Below are 20,519 nucleotides of genomic sequence, written 5' to 3' on the forward strand. Positions count from 1 at the left end.
TTTAGTAATGACATAAATTATTGTCAGACTTTCAAACCTCGGTTACTTCCTTAGGAATGCCCGCTCCTTACCACTCATCCAGCTGCAGGAGTTCTCTCTGCTACCCTTGTGTGCCTCCCCATCTTCGTTTCTGCTTCTCCTCATGCTCCCTCTTCTTACACTCTTTATAACCTCACATCAGTCAGCTGCCATGGTTACCGGTGATGCTGAGCAGACAGTGAACATCTGGCCCTATTCTGTTCAAAGGGCTTTTTTTATGCTGTTATCACTTTCTCTGCTTCTAAAGGTTAATTTGAAAATGTGGATAAGTTTAAAAGTCTAAAATGAAAACAATAAAACTTATTAATGCTCCCCAAGATAAGCATTGTGACTACATTCGCTTTTCTTTTCGGCCTTGTCAATTGCACATAACACAGATGGGCTTCTGTGAACTCAAGGACTCCTTGGCCTTTGTTTCCTTTCCTAAAAGTAAACCTCAGCACCCATGCCCCGTAGCAACATGGTGTGCCGCTGAGGCAGGAACTCCAGCCCCTTGCCCTGTCTGCCCGATGGCAGAACCTAGCTGGCTGCGCAGCTGGTCCTCCCAGCAGGGCTTTGTTGATCTCCACTCATGCCACTGAGGCAGGCACTTTTATGAAGTGATAAAATACTTAAGTTTCCTAGCCAAAAGTGGACCCCAAAAGGAAGCCAACACTTAAGACGAAGGAAAGGGGAAAAGAAGTTTAAAGATTTAATGGCTCTTTGCTAAAATTAGTACAGTTTTTCTTTGGCAACTCTGAGCCATGATGTCACGGGGTAGTCACATGTTCTTACACAGTCTGCTGTAGGTGCCTTGATAGTCCGACTTGAGCATTCATAGAAGTACAGAGGTACCACCCCCTGCCTATCAGAGAGCTACTGGATGCTTAGGTCTCTGTTCTGGGCTTCTAATGCTTTATTATGAACAGTATCCCAAGTCACAGATGTTTGTGATCTAATCACATGACAAACATATCATGTGTCTGCCATGCCATAATTGTCACTTCTCCCTTACACCAATGGAAGCTGTGTTGAAATTTGTCCAGCAGTTCATACCACTTTTGTCTCTTAGGTAGAAGGTCACATCTATTACAGGGCTAGAAAGCCTCAAATGATTTGCTTATGGTAAAGGGCCAAGTTAAAAAGAGTTCAACTTTCCCATCTAACAGGCACTGCTGTTCTCAGAGCAGCTTGAAATATAAAACATGCAACCTTTGGCTGTTGCGAACCTCATGCAAGGTGCTATGTAAAGAGCCGAGAATCTCTTCCCAGATTGACTTGACACAGACCTTGCATTTCTTCCTCCAAGGCGGTAGGAAAGCGGCGTGGTGAGGGGGAGACAGGAGTAAAGGGCTCTCACTCCGCTGCCGTTGTCACAGTCATTAGCAAACAAACCCAACGGCATCGGAATTCCACCTGCTCTTGGGTGGAATAGTGCAACAATATCCAGCAGATATCCCAAACTTGAATGCCCCGAGTGGCAGTTCCGGGGAGTCAAGTAGTATTTGGGGTTAGTCAGTTGGTGTGTGTGTTTTGCTTTTATTTTTCCAGCTCTATTTTAATTTGGCAATAAAGCATATAAATTATCACTGGCTGGGGACCACATTGTGAAAAACGGATTAGATTAGAGCCCTAAAGTAACTGTAAAGAAATTCTCCGCACCTGGAGAGATGGCGCGTGTGACCTCCTGGGTAACCAACCGGCCCACGGCAGCAGAGCCGAGGCAGGGGAATGAGAGATTTGCAGTGGCACAGCCTGGCTGGAGACTGCGGATCTGCTGCCTACCAGTTGAGCAGCCTTTGGCAAATGGCGACTTCTCACTAAGCCTGGGAAGTCCAATAGCAACAGTCCTTTACCTCATAAAGTCGCCCTGAGGAATAAATGCCACCATACATTTAAAGAACTTGGGGGGACCTAACACACGAAAGGCACTCCATAGGTGTTAGTTACGACAGCTATGGCTGAGCCCATGACTGTGCTGACAGTATTGGTGTTGCCTACAGAAGCTGCTCTCCAGACATTGGGTTTGTTTTTATGGCTTTTGTGTTTTAATCCATAAAAAGGAAAGGTAGAATTCTAAAATTCTCTGAGTCCAAAAAAAATAGTTCTCTATGGGTTGTTCTAAAAACAGAAGACAATTACTAGGAAAACATCATTTTGAAGCTATATCACATTTGTGGGGTTTCTAAGATCTTTTTTTTTTCTTTTTGGTTTTTCTAGACAGGGTTTCTTATGCAGACTGACTGCAGAAGTCTTAGTTCACAGGTATCAAGAATAGCCCTCCCCTAAGCAGCTGAGAGTCATTGCCATTCAGTCCATACGAGATTTTGCCTCCTTTGTTCCCTAACAGGAAAGCTCAATTTAAGCACTAGAAAATGGTTGATTTATTGAGGAAGCAAAATTAATTAAATAATTAAAAAGTGAAGGTGTCCTTCATCATGCAAGTCTGAAATACTTCGTTTTATTGCAAAAGCGAATGCTTTAGAAAAGAAACGACCTCCTTCCGACCAATCTCATGTAAATAAGTGCTTTAAAAAAAGCCTCATAAAACCTCATTTCTGTTTCTGTGGATCTCTATAGGATAACAAAGCAGAGTTGTCCTGCATTTCAGAATGTATCCACATGCATTAGAGAACCAAAGCTCAAAGACACACCGCCCATCAGTGAAACAATCACATAGACCTACAACTCAATTATCAAGCAATTCATTCATCCTGTCAAATCCGTTCAAACTAAGAGTAAGCCCACTTCTTACATGACCTTTCAAAGCTTTAAAGCATGTGACTAATTATTTGTGCAATTCTTTTAGTTACCTTGTGAGTTACAAGGAAAGGTAATGTCATCATCCTTATGTTTAACTTCAACCTACCCCTGTGTAAGACATTTCTTTAGTTTCCCATCTGTAAAATATAACATTTCTGCCAGGAACTGTGAGGATTCTGCGAAGTATGGGTGGAAAGCTGCTCGCGAGTCGCCAGGGACTCGGGGAAATCACAGCGCTTGTCATTAAGTGGGAACTCAAACGGCCAAATTGACCTCTCCAAAGTTACACGCGTGAGAAGTTTACAAGATGCTCACGTGTTCACTGCCTCCGTTTAGTTTTATACTCCCTGTGGAGTTAACAGGCCAGAGAGGAAGGCGCTTTCTCGAGTGAGGCTCCGTCAAAGCAAGCTGGGGCACGGATCTAAGTGCGTCCAGTTCCACAGTGCCTCTCTCCCCACAGAGACACAACCCTGGTGCCATCATCACCACAGACATCCTGTCCTCCGTGCCGCCTGCAGTGGCCTGTGAGGGTGGCTTCCAAGGCAGCATAGGACCATTTCAGTACAAGTTTGTGCGTTTTGACAAAGTGAGCAGAAATGCAGATAAAGCAAGCGTCTTCCGTGTAACCACAAGTATTGGTGGTCATGCAAACCATTGTCTGGGGTATAAGCAGTAGAGGAAAGTAAGTCCTAAGACAACAACAGTCCTACTTATTTAAAGGTAACACAGAAATGATATCATTCATTAATGTCAAAAAATGCCAAAAATGTAGACGTGCAGAAAATTTGTATCATTTATTCTAAGATGTTAAAAATGTTTTAACATTTTTATATGTTTTAACATTTTTACATACTATAATGTTTTATAGGAGAAAATGAATTTTTGAAAAAAAAATTTCAGATCATGTTAGTGGATCAGGATTTTTGAATCTGATCCCTTGCAGCCCAGGTATTCTTAATGGATTTGGCATTATTGTAGTTTTTAAAAATGAGGACATCATATAAAACATTTCCTCAGCTGATTCCAACTTGACTCTATGTTAATAACACTCCTGTTTCGGGACATTGGAAGGTGTTAGGGGAGGAAGAATTTGGAGGTAATCATCTCAGTGGTTATCAAGCTGGGGACTCAGCAGCCACTGGGCAGGGAAAAGTGAGACAAATTCCACAAGCCTGAGTTTCTGGCCCTCCATTCTCCCTTCATCTTAAAACTCATGACTGGTCCACCACTTGGATTTTTATAAGGTGGAAGCAAACGTCCTGATGTCTGTACTCAAGGTTATATATGTTGAGAGGATGTAGCAAGAAGAACACAGACATTCAACCTCACCGCTTCTTGGGTGGTCCTCCCTTCATTTTCTGCCCCTCGGGGAAAAGCAAAACACTTGGTTCTCTTTCAACATTTCCTTAGTCTCTGCAGTATTGTTTATAGAGAAGGTGATTTCTATTACTGCCTGAAAATCATCTAGAGAAGATGGAACCCTATAACCAGAATACCGTAGCACCCATAACTTAATTCGAAAAAAAAAAAAAGAAAAAAAACCTTCTACTTTTCTAGTCTTTGAGGCTTAATGTTTGGTACCATATGAAAGGCAAAGAAGAGTCAGAGGAGTCAGAAAGTCGGGGGCCCAAATCTGCCCAGGGTGAGGTGAGTTGCACCGTGAGGGAGCAACATGATGTCTGAAACACACAGGAAATGGAAAACAAAGAGATATTCGTGATTTCCATGGTTGCTTCTGGGAACGGAAAGATATAGAGTCAAGTGAGGAGTGCCAGCAGCTCAATTTTACTACAAGATACACATTAAGGCCATGGCAAATAGAAGAAGCAAAAATGCCTCTGGGTATATAGGGTAGGTGGGAGGGTGGAGGTGCTGTGAGCAAGGACAGCAGGCGCGAGAGAAGCAGTTTGTAAGGAAAGAGGGCAAGTCGTGTGGGACTCCCTGGTCTCAGAGTCCAAAGTTCACGCCTCAGTCAGACCAGGAAAAGGATGTTTAGTACGAAGAGGCAAGAGGTCCTGAGAGATTTGCAGAGATGAACCCCTTATGATTCATATCCCTTATAAAGAGAACCTCGTGTGTTAAGTGTCCATGGAATAAGTTACATTAGAATTTTTCTTATAAAGAGAGATATATCACAGTATGTAAATTCCACAGTTCAGTTATGTGACCTTGATTCTGGCTCTATTGTTTTTTAAGGTCATGTCTATTGTTTAGAAGTTGCATCTTGTCAAAAACACTGATGACAACTTATGTTAGAGAGGTTGAGGGGTAAAGGGAACACTTCTGCATTGCTGATGGGAGTGCAAACTAGTTCAGCCACTTTGAATTTCAGTACAGCAATTTCTCAGAAAATTAGGAAACAACCTTCCTCAAGACCCAGTAATACCACTTTTGGGTATATACCCAAAGGATGCTCAATTGTACCACAAGGTACATGTGCTCAACTATGTTCACAGCAGCATTGTCATAACCAGAACCTGGAAACAACTTAAATGCCCCTCAACCGAAGAATGGATAAAGAAAATGTGGTACATTTACATAATGCAGTACTACACAGCAGAAAAAAAAATGGCATCTTGAAATTTGCAGGCAAATGGATGGAGCTAGAAAACATCATTTTGAGTGAGGTAACCCAGATACAGAAAGACAATTATCACATGTTCGCACTCATACGTGGTTTTTAAACATAAAGCAAAGCCTACAAATCACAATCCCAGAGAACTTAGACAATAATGAGGACCGTAAGAGAGACATACATGGATCTAATCTACATGGGAAGGAGAAAAAGACAAGATCTCCTTAGTAAATTGGGGGCATGGGGACCATGGGAGAGGGATGAAGGGAAGGGAGAGGCAGGGAGGGGAGCAGAGAAAAATGTAGAGCTCAATAAAAATCAATTTATAAAAAACAAGAAGTTGCATCTTAGATTATTCCTTCACAAAGCCTCAGTGACCTTTAGGTGACACATGGAATTGGAGATCAGTTCCAAAGACCCCCATCTTATATATACCTTTTCTCAATTGAAATTTCACTTTACTTCGGTATTCTAATTGCTAAGCTCGTTAGAGGCAATATGTTATTTTAGAACTTGCAAAAGCAGCAAGATGTTTTTGATAGCAAGGAAAAAAAACATCTAGCCCCCAGGAACCAGACACTGCTGTTAGGTATTTCTCTACTATATGTGTGGAAGTATATATGTATATGTGTGTGTATACACACATGTATACTTATATGTGTACTTGTGTATTTCTGTGAACACATACACACAAGATAAAAATTATTTTATTGATAAAATGTGAATACAGAAATTTTCTTATGTCATGAGTTTAATGATATATTCTATTTTGTACTCCTTTCAGTCACTATATTATTGAAAATGGTTCAGAGTGTTTTGTATATTTATATTCTAAATAATATTTCATTATAAGAACCTGTCATAATATCATAGCATTAGACAGTTGAGTAAAGTGTGCTCTTTGTGTAGATCAGGTGGGAAGTGTCTCTTCCTTTCTTATCCTCGGCTTCTCCTCTCAACACCCCTTGCAATGAGAGTTTTAGATATCGTCAGGGCACGCCGTTGTGAAAATACACAAGTGGTCAGGGCTATGGAAGCAATGAAGAATGAGTAGTTTGCCCTTATGGTGTCCCTTTTGACAGTTTTTTAAGTTGTGTTCACTTCCTTCTCTCCTGTCCACGTATTCAGAAACATGTCTGAATGTACACACACAAACACAGTCACATCTACGCCCAACCTGGGGAGACTCGAGTCCCTTCATGGCTTCCCTTTCCACCATCCTTCATAATGTGCACTTTACCTGAGAACAAAAACAATGTGTCTTAAGGGTAAGCAATGATTGCCTTCCCCTCCTTCACAGTGCAGTCAAAGATCAGGGCTGTGGTCAGAGCCCCAGGAGGGAGCAGAGCCCGGCTCACGAATATGCATCGAGGGCTGGACAGAGCCCCATTGTTTTGCTATCTTTCTGTTTTCACAGGTGCCACAGAGTCATTTTATGAGTCTTCACCATGACCCGTGCCACAGAAAGACAAATAGAGTTATAGTTTTGCTGAAACCAGGTTTAAAGCTTCGTGCTCAAACATAAACACGATTTCTAACCCAGCCCAAAGTCGCGACATCTCTGTGCTCCCTCCATTTATCCCTTTCTTCAGCTCAACTTGTCTTGCTCGATCTTGCTGTCTCCATTCCAAATATCGTCAGCTGATAAATCAGGTGACAGAGACCTGTAACAGTGCATTCTCAGATTGAAGATGACAAATTATGGTGATAAATTCTTCTAGGAGAGAAGGTGGTGGTCCACATTTCCACATGTAGAAATTGATATAGCAATAAATTAATGCAAGGGTTAGATAAAACTTAACTTCATTCTATATGATTGATACTGTAATTTATTCTATTAAATAGCAGTATATTTCCAAGTTTTATCAAAGACTCCTGGGAAGCCATCCAAACATGCAAAGGTCCTTTGTGAATGCTAGACTTGGTTCTTCCAGATTGAGAGAGACAAACTGAGGAGGAGGTGGGTGGAGGCGAGTAATTATATTTGATAAACTCGATTAAGACTTCTTAAAAAAAAAGAATTTGAAGCATTGGTGCCCTTTAATCCTTGTAAATACTATCATTTTAAAGGGAACATTCTCTTGATTATTAGATACAAAATTTATGAAAAAGGGATCTCATGAACAAGATTGAGGATTAAGCTTTTTTTCAGAAGATAGAAAAGAATGAGACATTTAACTCTAAAAGCAGGGACAAAAATTGAATGTGATCATTTCATTGCTGTATTAAAGGTCCTTGCATCCCGGAGCATCACTCTCATGAGCCCTGGGACATAAGGCTAACATATCCAGGTGTGCTCACTTGTTTACATATCAGGAAATCTTAGCAGAAAATGAATAGAAAACATTCAAAGAAATGAATACAGACATTGTGTTTCTGTATGTCCTTCCATAAAGCAAAGAGGTGAATGACCATTCTGTCCTGGGACATCTGTCTTCACGGCCCTGTTTCTGTTTTCTCTGAATCATGTCTAGACTCTGTCATGTGTCACCTTTGAGTTCAGCTTCTTAGAGCCTTACAGTCGGTCCTCTTTTCTTTTCTTTCTTTTCATGATTTTCAGTCAATATTTTTTGTTATCTGATCATAGTAAGCCCAGCTGAATGTTTCAACTCAAATGCTTAGATCTGCTAGCTATGTTTTTAAAAGTATGATACGATCCCATGTTAATTGATGGAATCCAAAAGGAAATCGATTTATTTAAATGTAAGTATAAACATGCTGAATCTATGTTAATTGTTATGTAGATATGTAAATATATACACATGTATCCCAAAGATACAAACAGAATGTGCAGGTCTCTTTAATGTTAAGACAGGAGCTCCCTAGCACTTGTCATATGAAAACAAACCATCTTTCATGTGTGCCCTTCTGGGCTCTGCATCTACCCTGAGCGTTCTTCATATCCCACCCTAGATGGAGGCTCTGCTGCTCTAGCACCCTTCCTCAACAGCCTAAGTACTAAGAAAAGCTTCACCGTCCTGGGGGCAGTCTTCAGCCAGGGTCCAGTCTTACCCAAGGGAGGCATTAGTTGAAATGAAGAACTTGGGGAATGTGCACCGGAGACCTGAAGACCTGCAACACAGCCCATGCTGTCCTTTCTTGTGCATCCTCCAGTCACACAGCATACAAGAATGTCCTTTCCTGTGGCTCTTTGGCCGTTACTCTGTCTCTGAACCTCATAGGTTTCCCAGGGTACTAATTGCAGCCATAACAGTCACGGTCATCATGATAAAGCAGTTAGCCCTGCATAATATTTTACAGACGGAAAAGCTTTCATATTTGTGATCAGTTTCATGACTTCACTTTGGTAGGGTGTTTGTTCTTGCTAACCATTGCTTATAGCATTTGGTAGTTCCTCCCTCCCCTTTTTAAAACATCCAAGTGGCTACCCTCCAGGTACCGTAAATCTTCAGATCTGCCAGAAATAGAAGCGTATTTGCTGATGCATGTTACAGCCTTGTCAGTTCTGTGGTCCATGATCTCCTGGTCACATAGCTTTCTCTTTCATCAAACGTGAGACAGTAACTGTAATTGCTCGATGGGCATCTGGAAGTAACATTAATAATGATGATAATAATAATGACCTCATAGAATGGATAATTTGGGGGATTGAAGAACATTTACAAGCTTATTGTGCCGTATAGTTAATGATGAGGTGCCAAGGTTTCTCACTACCCCCCCCCTTCCAGTGGTATTTCCTGCTTGGATCAGAGGACTAATTATAGAAAATAGTGTCTTTTAAGAGCTTTCCCCAGCCCATAGCATACACTAGCATAAAGACCCAACTGTTCCAGTGTTGTTTCCAGAGATGATTTATGAATGTTGTTTTGCAATTGTATAAAATGTGTATGATGTAATCATTTAGTGTTTATTTATTGTGTGTACCTTCTACTCAGAGGGTTGGCATTATTGTTCCTAACAGTGACGGATACAAGCAGATCATGCCTTATGACCTCTACCATCCCCTTCCTCGGTACGTAAATCAATCATCCTGATGTTAGAATTAGCACATCACGCTTCTGATGCTGTAGTGTATATGTGTAAAAATGTCAAGCTGGTTTTTTTTCTACAAATAAGATGACAGATGACAGATTTTCAAGTCCATTCTGAGTACTCCTCTTCAGTAATCCTGGCCTGCTCAGAGTGTAAGCTTGTCATTCAGAAACCGTTTTGATAGAGTCACATTTGGTTGGAGCGGATGCAGTCACTCACGCTAACTAGCTACACTATGTCTGCTTGTGCCCTTGGAGTGGACACAGTAACTCACTCTAATTAGCTACAATATGTCTGCTTATGCCTGTGCCTTTCTTTCACTCCCTTTCCACTGCCTCGCTGGCTCCTTTGGGTAGGAGCCTAGTCCTTACAGGGCCATTGCGACTTAAACAAACACCGCCTGATGTGTGGTCACAGTACAGTGAATATGAAATTCCACGCATGGAATTACTCTATTAGGGGCTTCCTGTGCCCTTCCTTTATTTTTGAAAAATTATAATTAATTAAAGGCAATTTCGTATCCTTATTGTTCAGCATATTTTACCGTATAAGTTTTTTTTTTCAACACACAAAGATTAATTGCTACATTGTTTTGCTAAAGTATGTTTTAAAAGCTAGAAAAAGGGTTATTCAAATTTCAAAGGACTTATTATCTTTATATTTGATAGAAAACTAGAATTGCTGAGAAAGGTACTGGTTGCCAGTTGTATCACTTGACCGGAAATAGCTCTGCAGGTAGCAAAAATTAGGACTAGTTTTAAATAGCTTTGCCGTTTTCTTTACTAATTTGCCCCCTAGGGAGTCAGCTGCTGTTTAGAGTCCTGGGTTTCTATGAGCCCATGAGCAGTTTGCTAAATCCTAAACTAAAACATGCAGGAAAAATAACTGTGTTTTGAACAGTAAAATTCAGTAAATTTAATTGATAGTCTCTGAATTCCTAATATAGTACATCTAATTGGATGCTAACCCAACTCTCCATTGATACTTCATTCTCACAGCCCTGGTTCAGCAATCATAGCCACAACCTAGATAAATAAACATGCGTGCTCACTAAATATGAATTAGTGTGTTCTCTGTATGCATTCACACATATTTACAAGCATATGCAGGTGTATTTACATGGGTAAAATTCTCCAGTGACTGGCAGGAGACTGTCTTGTCCCTGTTCTTGTAGCCATGTGCAAAGGGAGATTGACTGACACTAGATACAATTGTTGCAAAGTGTGTCACTAAATGGCTTCCTCACCAGTCAGCTGGCTCCCACCTTGCTGTCGTTGTACTGATAAGAAGACAGTAAGGGACCTCAGAATTCCCCTTAGGTATCTTTTTCCAGAAGTCTTCTCCTTGGTAGTGAACTGAAAGAAATCGAAAGATAAACACAACTGAGCCAAGATTGCCCTTGATTTCAGTGTCTGTGTCTGTGAAGTAAGGATTCCTAGGACACATGATCAGTTTGTCTGGAGGAAAGCCACGTATTTTAAGATATAAATGGAGTTGAGTGTTAATGTGAACAACACTGAGTATTTGTTTCTCCTATCAGGAAATCTCTAAGTTCCTGTCATCGTCTGTGATTTTTCTTGTTTATTTTTTTTTCCTTGCACAAGTAATACCTTTCATATGGTAGTCTTGTCTTCTTATAGAATGAGACTTCCCTCAAGTGTCTAAAATCTGGTGCTGCCTCATGCCTACGGTCCCACTTGCTGGTTTCTGCTCCGTGTCCCGTTTGCTTATGTGATATGTCTATTCATCTCAGCGGAAAAGAACAATTCACTTAGCCAACAGACTGTTTCTTGGCCCTTGACTTCTGTTTCCCAGTACTAGTAGAGATACAAAGTCGGCTTCACTGACAGCTATTTCTATAAGTGTGTTTCCATTTAACAAAATTAAAGCTCAAATAGTCCTCCAATAGGACTTGATAACTGAGGCAGAAAAACTTCTCTCTAAAACACTTAAATAGGCTTCAGACAAGTGTAGATAGTACCCACTTAAGACACTGTAGGTTCTTTCCTGTTTGATGCCTTTGACTTAGCGTCAATACCAACGTAACTGTCATGATGAACTCATTGATTGACAATGAGCTCCTTCCTGTCTCTTTTGCTACATCCTTTTTAATTTTGAAAAATTCTTAAACTAAACATAATGTGGATTTAAGGTGATTAGAATCCAAGTGCATTTTATGACATTATTTAATATTCTTCTATGATAATATTTTTTTGATATATTTTATTTTGTCTGTAGTATTCACTCTGGTCACTGTTTTAATACCTCATGACAAAAGAATGTCGTCTCTAATCTTTCGTTAGACTTTAACATAGCTAAACAATATGCTGTGCTTCAGAATTCCCTATGGCCTCATTATTTAATGGGGAGTCACGCGACACTATTTCACAAACAGACCTGAGTTTGTGAGCTCGAGCCACGCAATGCATCTGCACAGTAGTCTTGCCCTCATCTATCTTGCTGTGGTCTGTGATACCGAGAAGAGGGCCTACATTCACTAGTGAAATTGCACGGTTCAGGCAAGCATTGAGACAGAAATTAATCATTCTCCCTTTCATGAGGGGTGAAGTTTCAAGGTTTTAGAGGGCCAATTAGAAAATGTTTTCCCTTCTAGAACAGCAATCATCTAGGTGATTAAATGTCCATTAAAATATTGCTGCTTTACTAGCAGATTAAATGGAGCATGAGTGCGTACTTATGTATTCGGCCCATCTTCAGGCTGAACCAGGCCTGTTCTCCGCCTTGAGAAGGAAGTCATGCAGAGATTAACCTAAAGGCAGACAGAGCCACCTTATCCTTTTGCAGGGAGACCTCTGCAAAACCACTTCATTCCCTTGAAAGGACTTCTATTCAATCGCTAAGGGCTAGAGAACTTGAGTTCCCCCAGAGTAACTTTTTTAAAAATATATTCTCTGGGGAAAATGCTGGGTTTGGCAGCAAAGTTTGGCTGTTGGCAGTGAAGACAATGGTGTGCCTAAACCTGAACCATGCAGACAAAATGTAGCACATAGGAAAAACACAGTGGCGTTCTGGTTTCTGCAGAGGAGAATCAAGCCCACAGATACATGAAACTTACTTATAGAATAATGGGCTGCCTGCTTCCTGTGCAATATTTAAAAATGTAGCTATTCAGGTCTGTCAACTCCTGGATGTTCTGATTCTTTCTCATTGAGATCAGATCTATCATGATTCTTTAAGAGCTCTTAAAGTTCCAGACCAATGCTAACTATCAGAATTACATGTAAGAAACAATCATGGCTCCCTCAGTGTCATACTCCTGTAAACAGGAGTTCCACATGTCTAAATCTACAAGAGGAGAGACGAAAATTAGATAAAGATCTCGTCCCAATTGCTGCAGAACTGGAAGGAAGGAAGGAAGGAAGGAAGGAAGGAAGGAAGGAAGGAAGGAAGGGAGAAAGAAAGAAAAGAGAGAGAGAGAAAGGAAGGAAGGAAGAAAGGGAGGGAGGGAGGAAGGGAGAAAGAGAGAGAGAGAGAGAGAGAGAGAGAGGAAGGAAAGAAAGAAGAAAGAAAGAGAGGGGGGAAGGAAAGAAAGAAGAAAGAAAGAGAAAGAAAGAAAAAAGAGAGAAAGAGAGAAAGGAAAGAAGAAAGGAAGGAAGGAAGGAAGGAAGGAAGGAAGGAAGGAAGGAAGGAAGGAAGGAAGGAAGGAAGAGTCTAAGTTCTCTTAAGGATCATTGGCAATCTTGTCATTTTCTGCCTTAACAGTACATCTCGGTTCAGTCACCATAAGCCTTTCAATTGAAACTAAGAAACTAAGCATGTTTACAAGTCAAGGAGTTCCTTACTGGAGGACATCTGTGGGTCTGTCACCAGCTAGAGAATAATACTATTATTGATAATTCTGTTCCTCAACTTATACACACTCAGCAGAGTCTAGGCACCCAGCTTGTGCTGAGTGTGTGGAATCCTGGAGCTGACAGTTGCAGAAGAGAGAGAGAAAGAGCTATTGTATAGGGAGAGATGTATGCGCTCCTCCTATTTAAGAAAATAAAAAACCCAGAAGTGATAAAGCAAAACATTAAAGATAAAAGTATCCACCCAAGTGGAAAACTTTTGTATTAGTTGCTTATTTCAGCTTTAGACCTCACAGAAATACTTAGTGCAAAGTAATTAAACTTTAATACATATATAAATAAATGCACATGCATGTGTTATATATATACACACATATATATGCAGAAACTACAGAAAGAGGAATGCAGATAGAATGTCCATTGTAGCTAGGTTACAGACAGCCCAGACATCCGGTGGATTGCTCCCCAGACTGTAGCCTCCTATATCTGTGCTGAGATTTGAGGCTTAGGAAGCATTCTTGCCAAGGTTGAATTCTGCCTCTTGCTGAAGTTTCAGCCTAGCGAGAGCTTTGGTTCTCTGGAGAAGCAGTGTCGGCCCAGGGCACGGGGTTGGTGTGACAGGTCACTAAGGAGGGTTGGCAATTTGCACGTCCGCCCTGATGACTCCCCTTGCTTCTGTAGGTGGGAGGCCACCCCGTGGACCGCGTGCTCCTCCTCGTGTGGGGGGGGCATCCAGAGCCGGGCAGTTTCCTGTGTGGAGGAGGACATCCAGGGGCATGTCACTTCAGTGGAAGAGTGGAAATGCATGTACACCCCTAAGATGCCCGTCGTGCAGCCCTGCAACATTTTTGACTGCCCTAAATGGCTGGCACAGGAGTGGTCTCCGGTAACTGTGCCCTCTTTCTTTATTCGTTAGGAGAGTAAGTCCACTCTTAGCTGCGTGCTCTGTTGCAGTACCATCCTTCTCTGCCCGAGGCCTCAAAGCCTGTCATCTTAGCTCCTGGAGGACGAGTGCCCAATCTGACCAAACATTCGTTAATCTTCCTCCGAGTTACTTCAGCTTCGCTTCTTCTTCTCCCTATTGGGAAGCAAATGCCTTCGAAGAGTTATGAGGTTGAAGGAGCCTTCCTCTTCGAGAGCTGCATCCATGAGATAGCACCGCAGATTTAATTTTTTATTATGTTTGTATTATGTAAAGTGGGTCTGGATAGTTTAAATATACAACTATGTATATATTCACTAAGAAGAAAAATGATTAGATGAAAATAGCATAATAGTTAAAAATAGAAATGAAATAGAATTATTGAAACCAAAAATGCTACCAATGTTAACTATTATCATGGCTATAATTGAGCTTAAAACATTCTTAGCTGTGTGTGTGACTCAGGTCTGTAATCCCAGCTTCAAGAGGATTGCAAGTTCAAGGCCTGTTTGGGCTACAAGGTAAACTCTAACTCAAACAAAGAGTAAATTTTAAAAGAAAAAGGCTAGTGATATGGCTCAATGGTAGAGCACTTGCCTAGTATGTCCAAAGCTCCAGGTACAGGGTCAGTCCTTAGTACTGTACAAACACACACACACACACACACGCTTAGTCTTGGTTTCCTGCTTACAATGTAAAAAACAAAAATGGAGGATATAGAAAGATGTAGAAGCAAACCACTGTGTCTTTAACCACAAAAACAACAACAAAACACTTCACTGTGTCTGTCAGGACAGATTTAAGAGCCAGACATTCCTATATCAGACCTACCCCAGGGCTGGCAGAATTTTCAGAGACGCTATCTGCATCTGCCCATTGACTAGGCTCCTATGAGGGTTATATTTTTTTTTCCATTTCAATATAATGAGTTGCATTGTCTGTGCTGTGTTAAACATTAGCTGTGGTGATAGTTTAACATCTCTTAATACCCTTGTAGGAATTAGTATTTCTCCCATTTTGGACAGATCTGCACACTGTAACTAAAGTTCCATGGGCCATTGAACTTGAGCATACTGTAGCTTTAGGTCTCTTTTGTGGAACTGTATTTGAGTCTTTCTTTGCACACAGTACAACTGATTAATATATCCTACAAAAGCTTAAAGGAGGATTTAATTAGCTTCACCTCTGCAATCCAAACAGAACAAAGATCAAATAACTGGTAAGAAGTGGCGTATATCCACCTGAAGGACTCATATACATAAATATGTGTGAAACTCTACTTTATTATTTTAATAAATAGACTTCTGTAAGTCTTGGGTGGGAAGTAAAGTAAACCGGGCTTTGCCTATGAGTCTTCTCTCTCTCTCTCTCTCGCCATCTCTTCCCAGTGCACGGTGACGTGTGGCCAGGGCCTCCGGTACCGTGTGGTCCTCTGCATTGACCACCGAGGACAGCACACCGGGGGCTGCAGTGCGAAAACCAAGCCCCACATAAAAGAAGAATGCATCATACCCACGCCCTGCTACAAGCCCAGAGGTAACCAGATGGGGACCCTTCACCCTTCCTCCATGAAGACAGGCATTCGGGCATCTCACATCTCCTTGGATTGTTTTCTAAGATCCCAAAAGTTCTTAGCAATGATTCTTTATAACACAGACTAAATTAAATAGACTTGGTTCTCGTTACATTTCCAATTTTTTTATCTTATTTTACAATATTTTTAGTTTTAAACAAAATGATGATTTTCACTATGGCATTTTCATTTACATATATTATTCATATATATTCATATAAGTATATACACATGCATGTGTGTGTTTATGTCTGTATATATCATTGTAACCTACCACAGTGCCTCCCTGTCCCAGGCACTGGTCCATTTTCTCTGCCAAAATAGTTCTGTGTTTCAGTATCGTGTGTGTGTGTGTGTGTGTGTGTGTGTGTGTGTGTGTCTGTGTCTGTGTCTGTGTCTGTGTGTCTGTGCACTGATTGTAAGATAAAGCATGCATTTGTATTAGCCTTTCTGAGTCTGGCTTATTTCATTTAATATAATTATTGCCAGTTCAGATGATCTTGACTACATCCTTTATGAAGTAGCACATGTAGAAATCTATATATACACTTGTCTTCCAACTCATAAAACTGTTTGAAAATCATTACTGAAAAATATTAGATTCATCTTCATAAATGGATATTGTATATATATATTTCTATATGTTCACATATATGCACATATATATTCGTAATTTACTATCTCGTTTCTTACTTTTAAAAACAAGGAACAAATCCAAATATTTCTACTTTGCTGAGCCTGACATATGCTGGGAAACCACAGACCTCAAACCAAGAAAATGGAAAATTGTTACTTTCTAGATTGAAAGTTAAAATGCGACTGAATTCCAGAAGTATAATTTGACATAGAACTGTGACATATATCTGAATTTAATAGATGTCAGAAATTATTTAATTTTAAATAATTAGGAAAAAATCTACTTAATCAAGAGGCATTATAATTATACTGGATCGTTCAGATTAGTGTGATTGTTGATCCCCTTTTTATGTCAGTATTGGCATTTTCATGAAACAGGAAAACTCAGAATCCCAAACCATTTGGAAGTTCAGAATGTTATACGATGTCATTCTAATTTTTAGTGCCAAGGACAGCTTCCATTTCTTTCTTTATATTGTTTCTTTGGTACACTACATTTCTATGAAAATCAGCCATGAAGTAGCTCTACGCTACACTTATTATTTGAATGAGTAGCATTGTGAGCTCTTGATAGTCTAAAAGGAAAAAGAAAAAGGCATACCAGAAATCCTGATTATTCTTAATAACCTTTCTCTAAGTTTGTTCTTCTGTAAAATGGGGGAACACGAATATGGAAATGGGAAGTTTGCGAGAGCCACGGTGTAAGAGGGTCTTGACCTACTCCCTGTTGCATGCTGGGTTCCTCCAGGCAGCATCAGTGCCTTCACGTGTCAGATGAGATGGCCACAGGCACTGGGCTCAAGTGAGCAGAGGACAAGCCTACTGTGGGTGCCACGCTGGACACTTTGTCACACTGGCTGTCCTTGAACTGGTGGATGGTCAAGCTGTAAAATGATGCTCGTGCCCCCACCCATGAGCCAGTCATCTCGGCTTTGGCAGACAGGCATTTCTTACTATATTTTGTAGCTACAAGCAATGGCTGCAAATAGAAGACAAGTGGCAAAAACCCAACTTAAAATAGACAATTATTTATTAGTTCTATCTTTACCACGCAGCTTTGGAGGGAAGAAATCTGTCTGTAGTTAACTACCAAGAATAAAAATCTGGATTTTGCACAGCTAAGTAGTGATCTTGACTCTGTAAGCATCATTAAAATAACTACATAACTCCATGGCGCATGCATTTGTGGATATATTTCTTTCATCTTTGCAATTATATGTTATACAATGGTGACAGAACTTCACTGGCTCATGCTATAAAGGCAAATATGCCCATAAATGACCTTAATAAATATGTCAGAAATGAGAATCTTGGCAGTTACTTCTATAGGGGCAGTTAGAACCTCCCTAGGTTTTTCTTTTTCTCCTCCACATTTTCCCCAGGAAGCACTTAAGAAGCTTGTTTGAGTTGTTTGCCCAAAGCTAGATGAAGAGGTAAAACATATCAAATCATGGTTTATGGACCTTCAGTTGCACATGTTCCATTGTTATTGAACTTTGGGGGGGGGCAGATATTGAATAAATCAGAACTTTAAAACAGTGTTTTACAAATTTCAGCTTGGTGGTTTGTTTGGTTTTGATAATGCAACATAAGATCACACTTAGCCAAAAGGCAAAACCATTATAACAATACCCACAGTGTCAGTGACTGTACTTTGTGTTTATTTTAAAAGGTGTCAACAGTGCCTCGTTGAGTCCCTGTATGATTATCATCAGTAATCCTAACACAGGGACTTTCATAATAAAAGAACTTTGCCATTCCACATGGGAAGCCTATGTACAGACACAACTGTTAGGCAACCCTTCAATCCGCTGGCCAATCATCTTGACACAACTGTTCTCAAAGACAGCTCTTTGCCACAACGATAATTGTTTGCAATTATCAGCATGACTTCTACATCTGCTGCAAAACTAGACCTGCTAAGAAGGAAGAGCTGCCGTGAACCCTCAGGTAGTTCCTAACCTCTTCACTTCCCCCTGTATTTATTCTCAGAGAAACTTCCAGTAGAGGCCAAGCTGCCATGGTTCAAGCAAGCCCAGGAGCTAGACGAAGGAGCTGCTGTGTCTGAAGAGCCCTCGTAAGTCCAGTATGGGGAATCTCCTTCTGAAGGGACTTAGTGGGGTCTCCTTGCTGTGGCTTTTATGGGGTCTAAGCTATGTTTAGCTGTCTTCTCAAGGGGGCGTAAGCCCTCTGAACCCTCCAGTTAGAGCTGGATCTGTTGCCAAGTGTTGGTCAAAACTTTGATTACATTCAAATGAGATTTAGAGCTTTCTCGCATGCTTCCTGTCTGAATCGAAGTATTTTTCAGTTTTGCCCTACATGGGGAGAAACAAATAGAGTGCTTGTCCTCTCCTGCAATCTTTTTCCTTTGACAAGGAGCCAAAGGTGAGAAATCCCAGGCTGATGGTGTAAAAGAGACTAGACAGGCTGGGAATGGAGCTCAGTGGTAGAGTACTTGCTTCCCTAGCAAGGCTCTGGGTTTAATCTTCAGTACAGCAATGGATGGTGGGTGGATGGATGGATGGATGGATGGACAGACAGACAGGCAGACCGACAGATTTGATATGAAATCTGGGCACAGCATTCTATCCTCCTTATCTATCCTCTTTATAATATGGCTATTAACAAATAGGAGTAAATAAAATATGTATAAAGGTAAAAGGCATGTAATAGCTTTACCTCTTCATTGGAAAGATGGTGGGTTTTACCCAGTTACTTATGGTTCTATGCAAGTTCTGTTTATAAGCTATGAAATCTGGACCAGTAAGCCCAGATTTCCCACAGACTCCAGAGAAGTAACAGAGAAGCCAGATCCACACACGCCTGACTCCACTGGAGACACTAACGGGCATATCTGTTGCATTGCATTTAGGCAGGGGAATGCACTTTTATGATCCAGCCCATATTTGGTAAAAGTCATTTCATAGTGTGATGCCTTTCTAAATTACTTTACGGTAGATACTAGGGTCTATATGAGTTAGGAACATACAAGACACGCGATCCAACCTTCAGGAATTCACAGTAGAGCACATAGGATATAATAATTTTCAAATTTAGGCCAAGGTGTAAACTTTACTAGAGATATAAATGAAGATATTCAAATGCATTCTTTTCTCCAATTTATTCTGTTTGAATCTAAATTTGATATAATTTTTTAGGATGTAAAACTGTGTTCCTGGATGAAAAGTGTTTTCGAATCCCTGGTTGTGGGGGAAATTCTCCACTGATGCAATGAGCCAAATCTAGCTAAATTAGTAAGACTAGGCTTTATTTAAACAGAGCAAAGCAACTCCCAGGTGACTCTTGGAAAGGCAGGAGAGAAATCACTTGGACAGTCTATGGACCAGGTCTTAAATACCCTGTAGGCATGGTCTTCTCAGGCAGAGGGGTTGCCTCTTGGTGGGCTTTCTGAGAGGCAGAGTTTGGGAAGGGAGGGGGGTGCTGAGGAAGAGCTTCAGTAAGTACTTCTGTATACTGAGTTTCAAGAAATTTCAATAATCGGTGTTCACTTGTAAATCATCTGTACCAAACAGCTTGATTTTCCAGAAGTAAAAAGCAAAAATTTTTTTAAAAATGATATATGCATTAAATAACCACATTTTACTTAGGAGAGCAGTTAAATTAAACATAACTTTTTTCTTATTTTAAAGTTACCACAGTAAAAAATAAATTAAGAAGAAGCAAGTGAAGGTGACAGAATTTTGGAGAAATGATGGCTGAAGGTCACAAAACAATCTTTAATCAAATAGACGAAGACATTTCCCCTCCTTCTCTGGCCAAGACCCCGTCTCCAGTCAGGACCTAATTTGACAGACCTCATTGATGAGGAAGATGTCAGGGTCCTTGACCCTGCATCTACTCAGGTTTTGTCTGAGACAAAGAAAAGTGTCACATCACTGGTTCGGATTATTCCTCAAACTGCGTATTGTTTCATGTAAACATTCTGCTCCCCTTATACACTAGATTCTGCCTTCTGGTCTAAGGCATATCTGCCTGTAATGCTGCATCCTGACTAACGTTAAATAATAGAACAAGGTTTAAAACTAAGTAAAAGCATATTGCATCTATGATTATACTTCTTTCTGATTAGTCGATACCACTCCAGTGAAACCTGGAAGTGGAATTAAATGCTTATGCAGAAGCATTTCACAGACCATGATCATGCATATTTTATGGTATGCATTTTACACTAATGTTCAAATTAACATGCATTATGCTTAATTTTCA

At 40.5% G+C, this 20,519-nt stretch overlaps 1 protein-coding gene across 5 annotated transcripts in view; it reads left to right on the top strand.

Annotated features, from left to right (window-relative positions):
* The window catches only part of Adamtsl1 (ADAMTS like 1), a 376,592-nt gene that overhangs the window by 172,647 nt on the left and 183,426 nt on the right, over nucleotides 1-20,519 (top strand). For 3 of the 5 annotated variants that reach the window (XM_075945016.1, XM_075945014.1, XM_075945015.1), the window contains 4 exons: nucleotides 9,279-9,329; nucleotides 13,843-14,047; nucleotides 15,472-15,619; nucleotides 18,285-18,369. In XM_075945016.1, the coding sequence (XP_075801131.1) occupies nucleotides 9,279-9,329; nucleotides 13,843-14,047; nucleotides 15,472-15,619; nucleotides 18,285-18,369 (489 nt within the window). The remainder of the gene's footprint in view (nucleotides 1-9,278; nucleotides 9,330-13,842; nucleotides 14,048-15,471; nucleotides 15,620-18,284; nucleotides 18,370-20,519) is intronic. The other 2 variants (XM_075945018.1, XM_075945017.1) reach the window with 1 other exon arrangement.

This window comes from Microtus pennsylvanicus, chromosome 13, assembly GCF_037038515.1.
Source record: "Microtus pennsylvanicus isolate mMicPen1 chromosome 13, mMicPen1.hap1, whole genome shotgun sequence".
Classification (NCBI taxonomy): Eukaryota; Metazoa; Chordata; class Mammalia; order Rodentia; family Cricetidae; genus Microtus; species Microtus pennsylvanicus.